The 22,214-nt window shown below is 40.3% G+C and overlaps 1 protein-coding gene across 13 annotated transcripts in view; it reads left to right on the top strand.

Annotated features, from left to right (window-relative positions):
* Nucleotides 1–22,214, top strand: part of JADE3 (jade family PHD finger 3) — a 70,556-nt gene that overhangs the window by 36,502 nt on the left and 11,840 nt on the right. For all 13 annotated transcript variants that reach the window (XM_054205491.1, XM_054205415.1, XM_054205512.1 and 10 more), the window contains 5 exons: nt 807–889; nt 11,754–11,911; nt 13,801–13,991; nt 16,247–16,458; nt 19,234–19,401. In XM_054205491.1, the coding sequence (XP_054061466.1) occupies nt 807–889; nt 11,754–11,911; nt 13,801–13,991; nt 16,247–16,458; nt 19,234–19,401 (812 nt within the window). The remainder of the gene's footprint in view (nt 1–806; nt 890–11,753; nt 11,912–13,800; nt 13,992–16,246; nt 16,459–19,233; nt 19,402–22,214) is intronic.

The following is a 22,214-nucleotide window of genomic DNA, read 5'->3' on the forward strand; positions in this document are numbered from 1 at the left end:
CTTGTGCAGAGCCCCACATTTAAAATTACTGGGGGTGGCAAGGTATTTGAACATTGATATGTTAGAGTTATATATAAAATAGAGTTATAAGCAGTATATTGATTGATATGTTATGTTATACAGGTTCTTGATCTATTCCACTTTGGTCTGTTTTACAATTTAGTAAAGTTATATTTTTAATGTCCCTTGGCACACATCTGCCTGAGGTTGCATCTTCCCATTTTATCTGCAAAAAACCCTACTTGTATGGCAGGGTATTGTTTGTTTCTTATAAACCTGTGCCTATCTAATAACTATACATAATGATGATTCATTGTCATATTTGTTGCGAGTCATCAATGTATCCTGTACTGAAATAACATTTTGCCGGAAATATCTAGACATCACACTAAAATTTTTTGCATCTCTCATCAGCACGCTTTAGTATTATTTCTTTTTTGTTTGGGGTTTTTTGTTTTTTTTTTTTTTTTTTAGCACTTACAAACTCAGTCCTCAGTGTTGCTTCTCCTTCCACTTTGTTGGAAAGAAAACGAAGGAAAGTGATCTGGCTGCTTGCTTCTGTTTACTCATGCTTGTATTGGGCAGAGCAGAATGTACCCATAAACTCAATGTGGTTTTACAAAGAATGAGTGGAACAGGAGGAGCTGTGATCAAGCCTACAGACTGCCTAAGAGTGTTTTGCCCACGTCTTGTCAAGAAGTTATGATAATTCAAGAGATTGGAGTGCCTTGTGTTTTACTGAAAAACTAAATCAGTTGAAATGATCTATAATGGTGCTTCTTATTTCTTTTTTTTTTTTTTAATAGGTCCTTCCACTTCCTTTTCTTCCTGTTCTAAGTACAGGAGCAAGTCAAAAACACCAGCAAATGAACAAAAGAAACCTGCTGAGGTAAGAATCAGGGTTAAAGATTGGTCACTGGTAGTTTTTTGTCATGTAGTTTTCATGTTTCTAAGCCTTGAAATCGTGAGATTTGAACTAGCGCCAGTGAGTCCATTTGTCACCTGTCAAATTCTCTGTGAAACTGTTTTCCCCACTGTACGAGTATTATAGGAGCGCTTGTGTTTGATGTCCTAAAATGACTTGCAGCATTTGCAGACAGCAACATGTAGTTCTTTCTTCCCCTGAAATTTAGTCTCATTTTTGCAATTGAAAAAGCTGGGATGGCCTTATGATTTGAGAGCATGCCACAGAAAGAAGTGTTTCGTGTGTATGTGTATGGGAAGAATACTTTATTTCTGCTTTACGATAAAGAAGTGGGACACTGAAGTGGACAGGGTATGTATGAACAGTGCTTATTCATCTTTTGCCACTTTCTTACTCTTGGCTTTTTACCTTCAATAAAGATTTCTTTTACTCCACCACCCCTACCTGTTAGGACTTCTACACCTATCACCACTGTCACTGAATCTGTATTCACCAATTGAATAAATTGGCATTTATGCAGAAGCCAGTGCTCAAATCCATCCTACCAGCCATTCTCCTTCTTGGAGAGGATTTGTTGGCTGCCTTCTCCAGATTTGATACTTGCTTTCTTAAGGGCTGAAGCCAGATAATAACTGCAGATGGGAGAAATATTTCCTGTAGATAATTCCCCTGACTTGCTATCGCATTGCCTCCTAATGAGTCCTTCAGCATGCTAGTATGACTGTTGATGCCTGAGGTTACTGAAAAAAAGACTGACAAAACCCACTTTGCTTCTCTAGAATTTAAAGCTGGGTTATGTCCCAGAAGTAATTTTGTGTAATATACCAGCAGCTTTTTACCTGCTTAGATAGTACTGCGAGAGGTTACATAAACCTCTAAAATGTGCAGCGAAAGCTATTCAGCAAACAGACTTCATGCTTCTTTTCTAAATGCTGCTAACTAGATGAATTTAGTTTGGTAAGAACATGGTGTTAGAGAATATGTCCTTTCTTTGGAAGCTTAATTTTTATCACAAGTTAATTGAAGAAAACTCACTGATTCATTTCCAAAAGAGAATCTTGGACAAATGTTTCAATAAAAGCAAAATTGGCCAGAACTAGCTACATAGTATTTTATTTACAGGCACCAAGAAGGTTAAGAAAAGACGACTTTTTTTTTTACCTTTAAAATGTTGGTCTGAGGATTATGGTTCTGTAAGAATTTTAATCTTAAAACAGCTTGTGGCTACTGAGGTCTTGTACTTGTTGCTTATGTTTACCTATGCAGTAGTTTTGTTACTAGCCAAGTTGGGCAAATGGGAACCGAAATCCATACATTGCCAGGCTTGTTGCTGTTCGGATACACCTCAGTGCTAGTCCCTTACCAATCCCTTCTTTCTGCCCAGCCATCCAGCTTTCTTCTTGTATCTTTTCCTCTTAGGGATTGTCCTATTACTGTTTTCGTTGCCTTTGCTCCGTGCTCTCTCTATGTGCCTGTGTACATTATAAACAGTAATTATGAAGATGTGGTCCGTGTATATAGCATACAAGTGTTGTTTATGTAATTTCTAGGAATTCAAATGATCAATGTTTTCATTTCCTCCTCTTGAGATCTTTGCTGCTTTCTACCTGTTCCAACACAAAATCTCAAGCCCTTTAATGCTTGAAAATATGAAACTTTGAAGAACAAAATCTGGAATATACACTTGGAATTAAGAAAGCGTGTTTCATAACATCATCCTTCCAGTAATACTGGCATCTTTTTGTCATCTTCCATTTAAGTTCTGCCCCGTCCCTGAAAAAAAAGGGGGTGGAAGAAAAGAAAGGAAAAAAAAAAAAAACCAAACCCCCTAAATCTCAAACCTTAGAATGTGTGCTCTTCTGGAGGAGTGTCCCAAGTACAATATGTAAAATAACCTGAAAAAAATAAAAGTCCCCTGGAAAGGGAATGGAAAGGAAAATGACAGTAGTAATCTCTACTGCTTGTACGTAAGACTCTTGGCTATCGTTCCAGTTTTTCCTCTCCTTCTGCTAGAAGCAAGCACTCCTTCCAACCCCTTGAAAAGCATATGCTGGCGAGTGTATTACATGAAATGCCATTGTCAGCAGAGCATTGGAATTGATTATTTATGCATGACGTGGTGACAAGGGTATAAAGCAAAGACTGAAAAGAGACCCCCACCACACACCCTTCTAAAACTCATGTTGTAATTCCACAAGCTTTTTGTAGTAATAGTTGTCTGATATCTATTAGATAGAAATTTAAAATTTCAGGCTGACAGCATCCCTTTCGCAAGGGCTCTCTTTAACAAGTTGGCATTGCACTCCTTTCATTCACCTCTGCTTGCCAGGCAGCAGGTTGTTTCTTGAGTTAGTGATGCAGAAAATCTAAAAGGTCAAAGCTATAAATAGCTGTTTGGGAATATTTTTGCTCATGTTCTTCATACATTAATTTTTCTTTCATAGCAATAAGCCTGGCTTTCTCAATTAAATTGCATATGAATACATAGGCTCTTTTCCACTTCCACAACCATCTCCAGCCCAACCCAAGTTACCTGGGTTCTCTCTCCGAATAAAAGCTCAGTTTTGGTACTGTGACCAACAAGCAAGTTAGTGTATCTGTCAGTTGCTTCACAGGACTTGTCTGTATCTGCCGTGGTCCTCTGTGGTTGCCTATAAAAAATAAGTGGTTGCAGTTGAGGACAGGTCTCCCAGGTGCTTCAGAATCCAGGCAGGTGTGGGGATGGCCTCAGTGGAGTGAAGTCCTCTGGTGTTACTGTGGGGCAAAGGGGTGCAGTGTTAGAGTGCACAGTCAGGCTCTCGTTCCTGGACCCTGATTGACCCCAGGGGTTTACATCAATGCAGAAGGGATGTTGTTACTGGTCGGACCTGGCGTCCACTTACCCCATTCTCCTTCCTTGGAGAAGAAGGTGAGAACAAGGCAAACCTGTAACGATGCTTCTTCAGACCATGGTGTTTCTCTATGTAATTTCAAAAGCAAGACTGTGGCTCTTTCTTGGTGCTCCCCTTCTGGATTACAATCTATCACAAACTACTGAAATGGTGACTTGGAAATTCTGCTATCCAATTAGCTTTAGCATTTACTTTGAGTAAATAAATTGTGTTACGGTTATAGGCACACCAGAAGTATAAGTCATAACAGTTTTTCAGATCTTTATGGTTATGTTGGCCACATGCCATTCGTGGTGTTGCCCCTTGTGGATTTAAACATAGACAGGAGGGGCTCGCAGGCCTGAGCAGTAAGCTGTGTGGGAGTAGCAGGGTAGGAGGCATTTGGATGTCTGGCTCAGCAGGAAGCCTGTACTTTGCAGTTTCCTGTCTCCGTGGAAGCTGCAGCAGCAAATGATGGCAAAGGAGTTGGAATAATTTTTGCAGGGAAAACCTATTAGCTAGACCGTACTGAATGGCTGACCGTTTCTTTTCCCTTAGGCTAGTGGGGTCACACAAAAAAGCCTAAGAGATCTTTATAACACTCAAGGTTATATATATTTATTTTTTTTTCAGTCCTCTGTCCCTCTTGAAACTGGAAAGGAGTTAAGTTAGCGCTGTGCTTTTACTTAACCCTTCCCATATAAGATGGCAGTATTTTATCTGTCTTTGCAAATAGGGGTTTGAATCTGACAGCAATAGTAGCTCTTAATCCCTCATTGCTGATAGTGACAGCTGTGTTATCATGTGAAATGTAGCTTGTCTTCCTCAAGTAAATGGTCTGCTTTCATTACTTGGGTATGTGAAACTTTTTTAGTGGCATTTAACTGCCACATAAATCGTAGGTCTTGATCCTGGGAAGCACCCTGTAAGACTAGACTCTTGGCAGAAAATGGATTCTTTTTGCAGTTTGAAAGTGGTCAGTTTTGTTCTGCGAATGAATGGGCAATGTGGTTAAATCATGCTGCTTTGTGTGTACCATGCTGTCCTGGTTTGAGTGACACAGGACTAATTTCTCTTTCAGTAATTTCACTTTTCAGTACAGTCTCTTCTAATGCTTGGGAAACTGCACTTGCAGAAGACTCTAGTGTCTGAACTGTGGAAATATATGCTTCACAGCCAGCTATGGTACGTGGGTTTCAAGGTCTCAGTGTTTTCGAGCTCGCCAGGTGCAGGGGCGAGGTGGAGTGAGACCCAGGCACTTGACCCAAGCTGGCCAACAGGATTATTTCATACAATGAACATCACATTCGATATGAATTAGAAAGTTTGCTGAGGAGTCCGCTCTCTTCTATGATGGCTGCGATCCTGAGAACTTCTTGCCCCAGTGCCGGACCCCTGAGCCCTTCCTTTCCTCCCAAAGCCGCAGTGCTCGCAGTGTCTGACGCTTGCTGTCCACTGCTGGGAGTGCACAGCTTCATGCTGATATAATTGTCTGAGTATAATCCACGTTTATGTATTTTATATTGGTATTGGGATCGATATTGGTTCTTTAGTATTATTCATGTTAATTATTTAGTCTTATTCTATTCAATCTGTTTATATTTCGACCCTCGGGGTCCCTTGTTTCTTCCCTGATTCCCCTTCCTGGGTGGGGAGGGGTCATCGGGTGACAGAGTAATTGTCTAAACAACAATAAATTATTGTGGGTTTCTCAAACCATGATGAACACATTAGAATAGGAGACTGTTATCCTTATGTGTGTGTTTACCTTAGAAAATTCTGAATTAACTTGAACATCTGTACAGGCTTCTTAAGACCGCTGGCGAATGTGCCTTTTGCGTTTCAATGAGCTGCTTTTTAGCCTGCTTGGGTTAATGGATAAAAAAAATAAAATTGCAATAGTTTCATGTAAGTCAGAGGTGCAACCTCATTGGTTATTTTTAGGGTCTGTTTTTGCTTTGAGGGACCTACGTCTCAGCCGATTTGAACTCTTTAGCAAGAGGTGACCTGGATGCATAAGGGCGTGGAAGAGCTTGCTTCTGAAAAGGCTGAGCCATTTTACCTTGGAAGTGAATGAGCAGCTGTAACAGTAAGGTATGAACGGTCTGGAAACAGTAGAGGTAGAGCTTCAGTCCTGCCTGTTGTTGTGATGGAAGAATTGTGGAGGAAAGGCACGGGGAGGATGAATGAGACCAAAAGTTAGGATATCTGTAGCAATTAAAAGGATATCCTTTCCATGCATCATGTAATTAGACTGTGAAGCTCATCTGCTACAGGAAGTTGTTGAGACTGAGAATTAAACAAGATTAAAACCGGAATTGGACAGATGATAATGAGTACAGATTTTTCTAAATATCTGTATAAATTAATACCATTTTAAAAATTGATTGTTAGGATTAATCCCAAAATCCGAAGCTTATGTCTGATTAGCAACCAGAAGGAAACTTGACGTGTGCTTGCACATTTTTCTGGCTCATGAGATACTGTCAGAGACATGATGTTAGGTAGGGTTGGTTTAGTATCTGATTTCCCGTCTTTTCCTATACGTGCTTGTAAAGGAGGATAGGAACATTCATTGCCACTTAAAAGAAAAGCGCAATATTTCATTTGCTTGAGTCCTGGAGAATCCATAAAATTAGTCTTAGTGTGTAGGGGTTCAAACATTAGTATTTACTGCAGTGCATGTCCAAATTGTGTAGACATTTGGGAACTACAGATTTAATGCTACACTTATTCCTGTCTGTCCCAGCTATTTTAACATCTTAAGTTTTTTAGTCCAGTCAGTATACATGCTTCATTTCCATTTTAAAATTATGTTGCCTTTTATTTACTTTGCTACCAAAAAAACTCCAACCAAACAAAAAAACCCATCCTGCCCTGAGTCTCCAGACTGCTCCAAAATAACGTACTTTAATTGGGAAACTTCATGCCAGATTGCAATGTATTAACAAGAAAAAAAAATCTGACTTTCTGGGATGAGCCCACCAAGTACTGTCCTTAGAGCTTCATCCTTTGTAAATGGCCAGTCTTTTGCACATATTGTGAAATGCCTATGCAAAGATTAAACTATGCTCAGATACTGTGTGGCTATATTACACTTGTGATAGGTCATACTAGGATTAGACTTTTGTTTTATTATTTACGAGGTGATTTTAGGTGTAAACTGCTGCTTTACGGGTGTGTTCAAAGTTGCTGAGGGTTCTCTACTTGAGAGATACAATAGTAGAGTAAGCTTTAATGCTTATGGGAACAAAAAGAAGTTACTAGATCTTTTCAAAGGTGAATTAAAAAAATTATTTGACCCCAAACATGATGAAAATCTCTTGCGTAATTTACTTTACACTTTATGGAAAGAGCCCACTGTAGTTTGAGTGCTTGGCACCTGGAATTTCAAAGTTGTCCTTCAAGATGGGTTGTGAAGGAGACCAAAAATCCAGGAAAATACTAGCTGTTTCAGCTTTCTTTGGTTAGAGAGGATATTGTCCCTCCTTCTATGCTGTTTCCCATAAAAGATTTCTGAGAGTATACTCCTGCGGAGGGGACAGGACAGAACATAGTCGTTCCCTCTTGCCTTTTAAAAATCATGGCTCTGTGTTTCTGGTGCAGTGGGTCCTCTGACTCCCTAAGCAATGCACATGAGGAACTGAAACACATGTTGCTGACTCACTTGGGGCTCTGCTGGGAGCAGGGGAAGCCTTAGGACTAAAGCAATTGGATGCAATCCAGCAGAAATCCTGCTCTGATTGTAACAGCAGCGCAGTTAACCCAGAATTTCCTTAAGCCTTTGAGGTATGGTTCCCAGTTGTGGCCTAGGCACCTGTGACATGTGGCTTACCCTTGTTGGGGGTTTGTAAGCAGGTGGTCAAAGTACCCGAAAGCTCGGTGTGTCACAAGAATAAATAGCAGTTTTCTTTCCATTTTTAAGAGACAGCACAATCCATTTGTTTTCCCTCACATGTGCATTTGGGCAAGACAAGGTGAATCAGCAATGACATCAGTCAGTTTCAGTAGTAGCTTGAGAGGGTTATTGGAAAACGTTTGACTTTTTTTTTCTCTTTTTAAATGTGGTTTTAGGTTTGCGATGGTCATGAACAAAAGGTACTCGACAGTCTGTGCAGATCTGATGTTTGAATTGTTCAGTGAAGATTGTGTTTGTGGAATGCTGTTATATTGTCAAGACCTACTCTCTGTGTTTGATGCTAATATTTTACTGTAATTCTCTATAGCATTACTTATATCCTTCCTGATAATCTTTAGTGGATAAAGGATACTTCACAAAAAATAGTGTTATTTGTTTCACAGGCTTGGTTTATTCACAGGGTAAGCACAGGAGGGTCCTGTGAGGAAGATTATTTATTGAATTTTCATTGAGTTCTTCCAGAAGGAGTTTGGGTTAAAGTTATAGACAGCTTTTGGTGTAGCATTTATAAACAGATTCTAAGAAGTTAATTTTCCTTGGACATGCTCTTCTAACATAATTTCCAAATAGGACTCAGAAGTCTGAAAAACAAATAAAACATATGAACCATATCTTTTCTTCCACAGCTCCATGACATCATTATTGCTTGGTGTGTTAGTGCTGTGGGGGAGCAGAGCATCCTTATTTCTGGAAAATTTTTGTAGAATTTAGCTTTTAAACGCTTTATAGATGGCAGTGTATCTCTGCAGAGGTAACTATGAAATTCTCATTGGCTCAGCAAATCCAGGCAGACTTTTGCTGCAGTGCAAAAAGCTAATCTTGACCAAAGAACAAGATCTCCTCTTCTAGATTTAAGCCCCAGTTCAAAAGCATGGAATGATTATCAGAGTTTCTCAAAAAAAATCCTTAGGGCATCGGTGATGATGATTATGTCGTAAGCAAACACATTTTTCATTGACATCATTCACTCAGTGCTGCACCGTTTTCAGCCAAAACTAAAAATTCCTGGCAGCAAAATGGGACATTCAGATGAAGCAGCCTTGCATGGTAAGCAGGGCTAAAGCGCATTTCTTCTTTCATGCTTTCAATTGCTAAAAATATTTTTTCAAAAAATTCCACTGTCACACAGTAACTTGTGTGAATGCTTACAGTGCTGGGGAGTTTCCCATTTCTGTGTGTATGGACCTGGCTCTGCTAGCTGCAGTCGGAAAGCCCTTCTCTGTTGTTGTAAAGACACGCAGCGCTAGCTGAGTCTACTCTTGAGGAATAATGTCTCTGGACGGGAATGTCTTACTAGCCTGGACCTGGCATGCTCATTTTTCAGGTCTTCTCAATATGTATGATATTACAGATGATACTAAAATCAAGTTAAAGGGCTGTGTTTTATGCATTGTAAGAAATAGAACTGCTTTTGAGTGACTGAAAAATGACCACTGCACTTCATGGCCTAACTGTGGAAGTGATGGCGGTCCTTGCCAAGAGAAGAGTATATGCAGTGGAGTTGCTTTATGCATACAGTTAGTAAAGGAGCCACATTGTTTTTCAAATAAGTGTCCAAAAAGAAACAAGCACGAGGAAAAGCTGGCTATCTAAATCCTGGAGGCATGTGTCTGCTCTTCATTGATTAGTTCGTAGCCTTGAGGCTGACTGCTGAAGTAAAATTCACTTGATTTGTCAGAAAACTCTCTTCGGGTCCCCTGGGTGTTTTGGTTTGCTTCCACAACTAAGGAAATACACAGTGAGTGTTCTCGTATGTTTTCCTCTGAGAGTATTTTACTGTTGAAAGAACCTGCTTGGCCATACGTGAAGAAATGAAGCATGATGAGAGCTAGATATTGTAACGATTCCAAGCGTCTGCAGGAAATACTCAATTGCACTGTTATCACAAGTATAACTAGGCAGTTCTTAGGAAGTCTTGGTCGAGTTTTGGGGTTCCTTAAGGTTCCAACAGTTATGTTTATTTTGGTTAAATCGTTGACTTTCAGTGGTACCTCTATTGTAAATTTTAGAAATCTGAAGCAGAGAACTTAATGTCGCAGCATGGTGATGGTGTGGTCAGTACTGTACAACAGACAAAAACACAACAAAAAAGTTCATCCTCCAGGGGATTTGTGCTCTAAAAATAGGGATGATACAGTTCACATACATAATGGATGATGAGAAGATGAATTTGCTGCTAAGCAATGTAGTTAGAATACTGATGCCTTTAATAGCATTTTTCATCTAGTGTTTAAAAAATAGTGGGCTTGATATGAAGCACTCTACTTCTATATTCTGCCAGTGGCTTAAAAGGTAATATGTAAAGCACTTACCTAGATAAGGTTTGAGAATCTCTTTTTCTGATAATTAAACCAATCATTGCACTTCTCATTTATTGGACTATTTTTTTTCCTTCTGGAGTTCTTTGGAATTGTGCCATGTTAGTGTTTCTCATAATCCTGGTTCTGTACCTGTAACACAGAAAATGAAAATGTCTTTTAAGTAGCATAAATCATTTTATGTTTTTTTTGGTGCATACACATACTGCTTGGGAAAAAAAATGGATGCTTGCAGTCTTGGTGCTTTCTGTCTTGTCGTTCAGATTTTAATACAGGCCTGTTAGGTACCTGAGGAGTTTTACACAGAAGACAACAGTGAACCGTCTGGTTCTGAACCAAAGCAGATAACACATCAGTGGCAAATGTGAAGTGGCTGTGGTTTTGAGTTCCCTCGGTCAGCTTGCTTTCCCAGCAGCCCACGTGAGATGCAGTTGTAGGACATAATGAAGTAACACTGGTGTTCCAGGTTACCAGCAGCCTATTTCAATACCTGTTTTTTAGCATAGAGCCGTTTTTAATAATGTTTACTTGATGATTTCCAAGAACAGCTGAGAATTTTTGCAGTAGGCATAACCGGTCTGGTGCTGTCAAATTGAAAAGGGTACACGAAGATATTTGGCTCTGAGATATTTTATTACTCTTCTGGCTATAAAACTGAATTAGTAAGAAGAGAGTTCAACCTGCCACAGCTTATTGCAGGGATATTTTCTGTTTCATTTTATTGTCCTTTGAGGATTTGATTTCTCATTATGATAATACAGTTAATTAGTTGTGATGTCTCCCTAACACCAAGCCTCAACACCAAGCCTCAGTCACTTTTTAGCTTTTATGAATGTTAAACTGGTGCAATGTAGCAGTGGAGAAAAAAACCCACAAAGGATGCATATGCCCTTTATTTAAATTGTATGCACCTGTATTTGATAGACATTGACATTAAGTAAGCTTTGAGGTGACTGATAATCGTGTTTGCATGCTCATAAAACATTAGTCCTCTTGAGCCAAGAGTTGAATGTTACGGTTGGAGGTCTGTCACTGATGGGTTTGCTTTGTTTCACGGTGGCGCATTTCATCATATAGGTTTGCTAAAGGACGCTGAGGCTGGATTGTGTCGCTGTGCCTGCATTGCTGGGGTTCAGGCACGGAGCAACAGAGGTCTTGTGTTTCAGCAAAGGCAACTGCTCATCTTTGATCCCGGAGATCCCGACCCGTAAAACTTGAAGTGGTGTTAATAAATGAACAAGTGCCTATACATCAGTTTCGCCATGGCAACTGTTCGTAGCCCATGATGAATATGACAGTTTAAAGTAGCTAAACTGAGTGAAAGAAAATGATATGCTACCTTGTGTCTAAGTTGGGGTAAAGCCTACAGACTGGCAAGTAAAATAAGCTGTTTGAAAGTGATATGGTGAGGAGTCTTAAATCAGGTGCAGGCCTCCTTTCCCCTCTCCCTGGTCACCCATAACAGCCTGCCTTCATTCTGATTAGTCTTCAGGCAGCAGTGTGGTTTTGAGTTAGTGTAAACTTCTTGTCATACTGCATCTGATACACTGAGAGTTAATAATCTAGGTAATTTCGGATTGACTTGTTTGTGTGTTGGTGCTGTTTAAAAAAAAATTATCAAGGTATATGCATTGTTTTGTTATAGATAAAGAAAAATACCTGTGTCTTCCTTTATGCAACACTCTTTCTCAAACCACTCTCTTCCCTGGTGTTTCTTGCAGGTGTTCCGCAAGGATCTCATTAGTGCCATGAAACTACCAGATTCTCACCATGTTAACCCTGATGAATATTATATCTTTGCGGACACGTGGAAACAAGAATGGGAGAAAGGGGTTCAAGTTCCAGCCAGTCCAGAAACTATTCCACAGCCTTCTCTCAGGTACTGGTGATCAGACACAGATCATGTGCACAAAATGTCAGCTTAGAGAAGATGGTGTCTCAAAAACAGGTTGTCTAAATGCAGTCAGCTTTTCTGTGTTATTATATTTAAATGTTCTATGCAGCAACCTTCAGGCGCGTTCTTAAACTAAACAAGTACCGATTTGGAAAACATTTCTGTGGCACATTAGTCCAGATCTGGTTCTATCTGTACGCTGTTATAGTATCTACGTTGTGAGTTTAAAAAGGGGATCTTTTTCCCTGAGTCACACAGTTCTATGGATTAAAAACTGTTTTCTCATTTGAGCATGGCAAGTTTAATAAATTAAGAATAAACCCAATTTTTATACATGTTCCTTGAAAGGCTTCTCTATAAAGCATGATGATATAGAACAGTAGGCATGCAGTAGTTACTGGTACCTGATAAAGTTACTCACTTGTCCATATAATTTTCGTTATTGTTGCCAAAACTTTAACCCTTTCTCCTGTCTCTCACCACAAATAGCTGCTTAACATTATAGAAGTTCAGTGATCTTAGTTTCAGGACATAGATAAATAACCTTTTGTTCTCTCACACTGTGCTTAGACTAGGAAGACATAACACTGTAGTCCTGCAACCCTTCCTGGTAGAAACAGTGTGTGTTTCAACATATAAATGTTATTGCCAGTGTGGTCTTTGAGACGAAGATAAATGAATTGTCCAGTGAAAGCGCTGATGCCAGCATAATTTAATTTCCACTGGGGCTATTGTCAGTACCAAGTTATTAAAAATAAATATATTGCATCTCATACCAGCAGTATTACATTAGAGAAAAAAATTGCTATAGATTTGGCTGGACCAGAGAAAAGAAAAGCTCACAAGGGAATGAGAGGAAAAAATGAGCAAGGTGAAGAAGAAAGAAGAATGGCAGAAGAACATTGTTTGTGCTAATGTTGACAACCCATGTTGTCCAGTAAGAATTATGTGGGATACTGCTTGACTGCTGCCTGCTCCTTCTTTACTCCTCTTGCCTTATTTCCCACAGCTTTTCTTTTCTCCTTGTCCCATGGCGGATTAGCTCCAGAAAGCATGCAGAGCTGCTCACGCATGGCACTGTTCCATTTAGTATCTCCCTGGCTTCCTTTCACATGCAGGGCCTCTTGCGTTGAATTCAGAGAAAGATTGACTTTATCTAGCTAAGGTCAGTCTTTCCATTACCATAGGCTAGTTTACTAATCAAATGCTGAGTTTTATCTCTTAAAATAGTCAAAAGATTGAAAACACCAATATCTTTCTCCTTTGCTTCCTGGATGATTTTTAGCTGTTTTTTCCCCTTTACGTTTTTGCTTGCCATCAGAATGGTTCTTGCATAACGAAAATAATACATTCGTAACGTGGATAAAATGTCACTTACAAAATAAGGGTAGACTGTTTATCCCAAATGAAGAGCAAGCATTTCTCCCCCCGCTACACATGCACTGCAGTAGAATAAATTAAGCTTTTGTGAAAAAGCTGGTATTTCAAGAAATCAGTTGGCAAGGTTTCCTTCCATCATTTAAGAAGAATATAGAACAAAGACTGTAGGGTGTTTTGTGCATAATACTTTCTGTGGGTTTCAAAAACACTTGCATCATCGCACTAGTAGCATTTGTTAAATTGAAAATCATACGCACAGGCTTACATTTTAGAAAGGATTTTGTATATGTAGCAACAAACAGTGCAGTAGCACATTTTGTGTGAAGAAATTACACTTACAGCATCCTGTCTCCCTAGCCTGGCTACACTTACCGGCTAGTTTAAAATCTGTGAAACACTAGGTTTCTTCAAGCTTACAGCAAATATTTCATGTCTTTCAAGGATGGGTCTTAAAAAGCTGTAACTCTCTATTTCTTTTTTTACTTTCACTCTAGGGTTGTAGCAGAAAAGGTGAAAGAAGTACTGTATACACGACCCAGAAAATACATCCACTGTTCCAGCCAAGAGCCCACAGAACCAGGTTACATCAACATTTTGGAACTGGCAGAATCTGTGTGTCGCTATGACTTGGATGACATGGACATCTTTTGGCTTCAGGAGCTAAATGAAGAGCTTACAGAAATGGGTAATTTCACAACATGTTCTAATTTTAAAAGCAGCAGTTGATTTCTGCTGTTAGAATTGTAGTCTGCTGTGTGAGATATCTTAAAGATCGCGGAATGAGAATGGAATGGAAATGCTAGGAAAAACAGGAGGTAAAAATGCTTAAAATAATGACTTACTCAATCTGTTAGTTTTACGTTTTACCTGTTGTGCCTAAAAACTTCTTCACATCCAAAATCATCTGCAACTTCTGCAGACTGAGGCAAGAGAGAAAAAGCCCACACCATGTGGAATTAATTTTAGGACTTCAAAAGTTAAAAATTCTGTATAGGAAAAGCAGATGATTCCATTTCTTAAACTTAAACATATTATTGCTACAAATTCGGCGTTCTGAGGAGCTTGCATGCTGGGTTCTTAACAGAGTAATTAAGTTTCACACATGTTAGCCCATTTAAAATGAGCTAAGTAAACTTTCATTCTATGCAAGTTGTGGGTATAGAGGGCTATGAGGGGGAGCGAGCTATGGAAAATGATCTTGGAATTATCACTGGAATAACTGTGTTGTGGTGGAATAGCTTGTGTGGCTGGCATTCTTCCATGGATGATTGCAGGTCATTTAGGAAGGACATGTGGGCAAAAGAGGGAGATACTTGGCATATTCTGGATTTGCTTTTCACAAACCAGGAAGAACCTGTAGGGATGCGATAATCAAAGGTGGCATTGGCTGTAGTAGCTGTGAAATAGTGGTGACTGAGATCCTGAGGGCAGTGAAGAAAGGAAGTAGCCTTCTGCTCCTGGACTTCAGAAGAGCAGGTTTCTACTTATTTGGGTAACTGGTAGGTGGGATCTGAGAGGTAGGTCTGAAGATTGGAACTGCTGAAGAGAGCTAGCAGGACTTTAAGGACAGTCTTCACTAAGCACAAGAAAGATCCATCCAGACATTCAGGAAAACAAGTAGATGCGTCAGGACGCCAGCGTGGTGAAGGAGGGAACTCATGACTGAGCTCCAGTGCCAAAGGATGTATGTAAGAGATGGAAGCAAGGACAAGCTTCCCAGGCATACAGGGATGCTGTTAGCAAAACCAGTGCTTTTCAGGGGGACAGATCTCCATCCATGGACATCTTCAAGTTCTGACTAGACACGTTTTGAGCAACAACCTTGTCTGGATTCACTGTTGACAGCTTGAAGCCAGTGATTAGGCTGGAGAGCTCTGAAGCATGCTTCCCACTGGAATGATACTGTAATTCTGCTAATTCAAGGAGTGAGAAAATAGCCAGGCATTGCAAAGAACAGCTTAATAGCAGAAGACACTTTGTATCAGCAGTCATTTATCTTGTCCCTCTCCCTGTTTATCAGTTGCAACAAGGAATCCAAATTAGTAGCCATATTCTTGTGCATAGTCCAGCAGTTAAAATGTTAGCCTCTGATAGTAATGCTACATGAATATCTCAACCTTTGAAGATCTGAGTAAATAGTGAACTATGGGCCACAGCATCATTTTTGACTGAGGATTTTGAGAGAATGCAATTTGGAATTTCTTGCAGCTGTGAACATTGTAGGGTTTCCTGTACAGCATATGTCCTGAAGCTGCAAGCTGAGGACATCTTTTTAAGTGGTTCTGCTTACACTGTTTGATTAGTAGTAAGCATACACAGCATGTGTGGTGTTCAAGTGAACAGAGAGTATGGATTGCCGACAGTATGTTTATCTGCTATTTTATTTAAAAAGCACCAACAAAACAATAAAAGCACTTTTTGTATCCATTGTGCTGATCACTCAAGTAGTGTACTGGGTGGTACTGGGTGGTGGCAACTTCTGTGTCTTTATAAGATCTAAAGTATTCTTGATAAGTTTTGTTTCCTAGAGAGTTAGTCTTCAGAAGAACATTGTGTGTGATTTTGGATGTTATTAGTGTTTCTTAAAGTGATGGAGGTGGAGGGATGGTTGTATGGGAGCAGCTAGCAGTTACAGAAACTGCTGTCTGTCACTTATGCTGTAGTGTTTTCTTCAAGGTGCAGTCTTGTGTGTTATATACAACTTAAACTTTTACTCCAGTCGTAGTTCTACTTGTATTTAAAAGATAATGCTACAGTTAGCCAGTGAGTGAAAAAGGCTTTCTGTTTTTATTTTTTTATTATTAGCGTCCGTAATGGGAGAGAAGACACTGTGTCTACTGCATTAGTTGCTAGAAGTTGTTCTTCTCTCTTCCTGCATCTCAGACTCGGTCAGAGGCACCTGACTGTCCCCTAATTCCCCTTCCCTGTTCTTTGTTGCAGGATGCGGGCCCTTGGATGAAAACACAATGGAAAAGACAATTGAAGTGCTGGAACGGCACTGCCATGAGAACATGAATCACGCTATTGAAACTGAAGAGGGATTGGGTATTGAATATGATGAAGATGTCATCTGTGATGTGTGCCGGTCCCCTGACAGTGAAGATGGGAATGACATGGTGTTTTGTGACAAGTGTAATATCTGTGTCCATCAGGTTAGTACCTGTAGAAATGTTGATACTGTCCTGTCTTAGTTTACTTTGGCAAGTGTAATCTGAACTAGTATTAAATGTTAATTGGAAGGCTTTGTAATTTTCTAGGTATGAAGGGTGGTATAATACTAAGATGAATTTTTGTACCCCGACAGTTACAGTAGATTAAGTGGCCTAGCATGGGAAATATGTGGACATCTACAGTCTAATAGGAACACAAAGTGTGTTCTTGGGACTTGCAAGTACCTCCTCTGTGACCGTAAACAATTTTCCCCCTATTACTAAACCTGCTTTTGAAGATAAACAGGGCAGGAAATGCTGGCGTGCCCTGTGTGTGAAGAATCTAAAGATCATCTGTTTCAGAGCTGGGGTTTTTCCTCCTTGACTGACTAGTTAATTGGCCAGAAATGGGCTGTCCAAATTTAGCTGTCTGAAACCACATGTAGGCACTTTAACAGACTTATCTTTTTTAGAAGGCGTAAGCACCTGCAATAACCGTGCTCTCAGTCTGAACATTGCTCACATTTATAGCATTTCAGATGTAGCCAAGAGTTTACACTGACTGAGCTCAACGTAGTCAGGCAGAGGTATCCATATAATCAGAAAAGGGATATGAATCCTGTGGCTTCTGTGTGTCCTATTCTGGAGCAGGGTTTTGCTATGAATTGAAAAGAGACTAAAAAGGTTTTTTTAAAAAAATGTATTTTTGTACCAACTGTAAGTAATACTCAGAAAACATATCTGGCTGAAAAAGGACCTGTCATCTCCCCACTTGCAGTGCGCTGGCTTCCAGCCCGGCTGCTTTCGTGATCTGATTCACCGCGTGAAGCAGCCACGTGAGCCTGAGTGCCAGTAACATGGCCAGTGACAGGAATATGGCTGGCAGCTGGGCTGCCTGCTTTAGCCTCTGCTTGTACCTGCTCAAAAGTAAAGATGAATTTGGAGTCGAAGGTCTGTGGTTGCCTGCTCGCAGCTGAGCTTGAGCTGATGGCCTGCTGCCTCCTTCCTCCTGACCCTTCCCTATGCCAGACCTGCCTGAAACAAACTGGGGAGCATGTATGGGCTAGAGCTAATCCTAACAACAGCAACAAAAAAATCATTCTGTTTTTAATGTGGTTTGGTCCTGGCTCACCATGTAGCTTCGGGTCTGTTTGTCATCACACAGTTTGGAGTAGGAAGAGTGCGAGAGATTTCTTCTTTCACGGTGCCCTCTCGTGCCAGCTCAAACACAAACACATTGTGAAATTACTGGTTTAGTAGTCTAGGCCTCCTCCACTTAACTGCATTCATAGAAAATAGTTTCAGTCCATTTCCAACCACCTAAATGTGATCTTAGGTGTTATGCCTCTTCTGCGTTAGTAATAGAAAGAATGCTGGTGGGAATGTGCCACATAAGGGGGGGAAAGAAAAAAATCACTTGTAAAATTTAGTTTACAGCTCCCCCTGTTGGGTTTCTACAATAGTTGTCACATCAAAATAGCATTTTGGACAGTCAGTCTTGGCATTTCCATAATGCAGGGTTTAATTCAGGAAAGTCCCCGTCTCTGCAGGCCTGACATAAATTGTGCAATGTTTTATGATATTGCTTCACATTAAATACTGAAATAATATCATCAGAATACTGGGAAGGCAAGTGTGCAAGTATTATACTAGATTCAAATCTGAAAGACTGGTTATGGCTAATGATCCTGTTCTGTCGAGGCTTTCGATGTTACTGTTACCAGAGATGGTGTTAGGAATGGTGGGATTTCTTCTGAAAGCTACCCTCTTAATAAAGTTTTTATTTGGAGCAGTTGAGTGACATGACAGCCAATGGTTTCAGATACACTCGGCTTTAATACGTGTGTATCTATGTACAGCAGAATATATCTAGATAGAATCATAGAATGGTTTGGGTTGGAAGGGACCTTAAAGATCATCCAGTTCCAACCCCCCCGCCATGGGCAGGGACATCTCCCACTAGACCAGGCTGCTCAAAGCCCCATCCAGCCTGGCTTTGAACACCTCCAGGGATGGGGCATCCACAGCTTCTTTGGGCAGCCTGTTCCAGTGTCTCATTAAGAACTGCGAGGACTTTGAATCAGAAAGCAGACTATTTTTTTTCCTTTTTTCTTTTTAATTCTCAAATCTAGCAAAAATTAAGAATTTTTTTGTTTTCTGAGGTGTTAAGTGCAATACTCAGGAAATATTCATAAAACCCAGCACCTCATAATTTCAGTATGTGCCATAATTTTGTTGCAGTATCATAGAAATATTTAAAGTAAAAAACAATTCACAGAACTGTAATCATAAAGGTAATTTAACGTTGCAGGAAATGGTCTTCAATCAAACAGCTCATATCCCTTCACATCTAAATAGAATTATGTTAGAGTGTAAAGTTATTAGTGGTAGGAAATTGTGATTTTTAAAAGGATTAGATGCAGAAGCTAATTTAAAGAAATGTCTACATTTTTTGCTTCAGAAATTTAAAAGACACTAAAAGGAAAGACGAAGGTTCTTAACACCAGTGGTGTTCTGCAGTCACAGTGTGTGTGTTTTATGTTATAAACAAATAATACCAGCACACATTTTAGAAAGAAACTGGCATAAAAAGACTTTGCTCTAGAAGCTGTTTATCTCTTTGATGACTTGACTTGTTTTAAGGTACAAAATTAGAGAAGGATTAAATAAAGGCCAAACTGTGCTTTTAGTGTTTGAAAGCTTTGGTTCATGTGAATATTAATGCTCGTGTGTGAAATCATATTGGTGCAATGATCTCAATAGCTCTTTTCCTCCAAGGCATGCTACGGAATCTTAAAAGTACCTGAAGGGAGCTGGCTGTGTCGCACGTGTGTGTTGGGAATACATCCTCAGTGTCTCCTGTGTCCCAAAAGAGGAGGTGCCATGAAAGCTACCAGGACAGGGACCAAGTGGGCACATGTGAGCTGTGCTCTCTGGATTCCAGAGGTAAAATTTAATTTCTGCCTTTTTCTTCTGTATCGTAGACTCCTTTTTCCCTCCTCTGCCTTTTTATGTTCACATGATTTAAGGGATCTGTCTGGCTTAATATTGGACTTTATTCTGATGAGTCTGCATAGTCTGTGAGGACTGGGAGAGAGTCCAGCTTATGTTCCATTAATTAATCACTTTGTTCCCTCCATTTACTCAGCAGTCACTTCTTGGTGTCATTATGGTATCTGAGTGACCTGCTAGAAAGGGTTATGGATGTAAGCTAGTGTTAACTGGGCAACTGCAGCTTCGTTGTCTGTCTTACTTTCTGATGAATTTGTGTGCTCAGGTAGGTGTATAATTTGCATGCTTACATCCACTCTTCTGTTTTTTTAACAGAAGAACCATTGCATTATTTGTCTAGGATGGACTCTAAGATTTGTAGTTAAGGTGTTTTTTTTTTTTGAAGCACAATTTTTCGGAATGGTAGGGAGATAAGGCTTTTTATCTTTTGTGTTATAAGTAAAGGCTTTTTTTGACACATCTGTGCATACACGTATGGAGAGTTTAATAATGAAGCTTTGCACTTTTTCCTCTATTTTGAATCAAGTTTAACATCACAGTATAATTCTGTAAATCAGAATGTTTGCTTGTGTATAGGTGAGGTTTGTGTTTCTTTTTGTACTTGGAATATTTCTGTTTTCTTTCTGGTTAAATCCACAGATCCATTACGTTGGGTGGTTTAATGTGAGGCGATAGCCAGATCTGTCGGCACCATGACATCAGGGGAGTGCATACCTTATTCTCTGAACCTGCTCCCAAGCACACCCAGGCCTCACATTTGCAAAACTTTGAGGAAGATGTTAAGATTCTGGGTATTTTTTTTAACGTAGCAGTCAGATGTATTGTGTAATACTTAGCTCTGTCTCAGGCACATATCTGCTTTTCAAGGAGGTTATCTTTGCAGTTGCGTTTTCCTTTCAGGCCTGCTTGTTGTAGTTCCTGGCATCTCTTCCACCTTTAAGGAGAGAGGAGTTGAGAAAAAAACAAAAGATTGATTTTAAAGTAAAAAAACCCAACAAAATAACATTGCCTGACTTTTCCTCCTGTACTTATGAAGTGTCTTGGCTGGAAGCTCTCCTGGCTCTGAGCAGACTGGTTTTCCTAAGAGATCCTTTCTGCATTTGCTTGCCTTGATGCTCTTGCCAGCAAAAGAGGAACCAGCAGGTTTGGGAAGCAGGTGACGGCACATGCTGCCTTACCACCTGCCCACCTCCCTCCAGCTGAAGGAGAGAAGCTGTCAGGGGAGCACCCAGGAGGGACAGCTCGAATCCAGCTGCTCCCACAGCCGCTTTGGTGGATCCAGGCCGCGGGCACCTCCTCCCTTCCACACCAATACCAAGTGTGTCAGGCAAAGTGAGGAGGTGACACCTGCCAGTAGGGGCAGGAAATGCCTCTTGGACCCATTCTCTCTCTGTCTTCTGAGCTGTCACTTGGAAAACAATTCAGTCACTGGAGAAGCCAGAGAAACCTTTGGGAATTAATCTCTGCTAAAATGACAGGTTAGTTCCTGTCTGGGGAGTTGCTGTGGCCTTACGTGCTGCAGGGGACAAGAATGACCTGGGGATGGATAACTCAAGGGCGAATTTGCATTCTCGTATACCTATTTTTCTTTTCCCCAGGATAGTAGTGCACTGGAACTCCCCAAAAAGAAACAGATGAATTATAAAGTCACAGCCATTTCCTCTTGTGGCCCTAATAAAATGGAGCAAGGCAGAATTCAGAGAGGAATGGGCCATAAACATGTCTGTGCCTTGTGGTAAAAGGTTCAAAGAGGGTCTTCATGAGTCACCAAGTATAGGCTAGCATCGTTGCAGGCAATTGGCATTAGGTATTTTCCTTCATTAAGTTATTTGGCATTGTCTTAAAATGTTTTTTCTTCCCTCCCTTCCTTGTGAGCTAATGCTGTCGAAAGGCTTTCTTGACCCTCACTTGACTGATTGGGATGTTTGAAGGTTTTTACTTTACAAAGTGTACCCATTGTTGGTTTATATCCTTTTGTTCTTCTGTCTTTATTGTCTTTTAGTGTAAATGTGTAGGCTGTTTCATGCTTTCTTTAAAAGGCATTCTTTAAAAAAAAAAACAACAAAACACTGAGACTTGAAAACTTATACCAAGTGTTTTGAGATTCAAGGTCCTTCTCTGCCTCAGATAACCCATTACAGTTATGTCCTCCCTCAATCAACGTGGCATTAGCTGAAGCAGAAAGTTATTTTTCCTTGCTGCAACTGGAAGGGTATCAAATTGGCTATCCTTAGCTGCTGTTGTGAGTGGCTGTCCTCCAGCCACAGGGATGCCCTTCCCAGCCAGCGATGCAGATCATTGTGCACTTGTGCAGCTGCTGGTGGCAGATTAGCAGAGGACAGCAGGGTGACAATCGACATGGCGGTTGCAAAGAAGAGGCTTCAACAGCCTGTTGTCTTCACTTTTTCACATTCTTAAAACTTTTTCAGACTACAGCAGTAAGAATGTAACCTGATACAAGGTGAAGAAATAAGAGAGAAAACAGCTACCTGTTACAGCAGATGGATCATTTCTGCCTTGGGATGGGAGGTTTTGGGGAGTGGAAAGGTTGGCGCCTCTGCTCTCTGGATCTCTTGTGAGCAGCGAAGTTCAAACAGATTTTGCCTTGACTCCTCTCTGTGAAACATGCAGGCGGCATGAGGCCAGTATAAATAAATTGCACCTGACTCTGTAAGCGCCTCTTCGTGCTTTTACAAAATGGGGTAATATAAACAGGCAGCATTACAAGCTGAATGGACAGTATTTCC

This window comes from Rissa tridactyla, chromosome 1 (assembly GCF_028500815.1).
Source record: "Rissa tridactyla isolate bRisTri1 chromosome 1, bRisTri1.patW.cur.20221130, whole genome shotgun sequence".
In the NCBI taxonomy this organism is placed as follows: domain Eukaryota; kingdom Metazoa; phylum Chordata; class Aves; order Charadriiformes; family Laridae; genus Rissa; species Rissa tridactyla.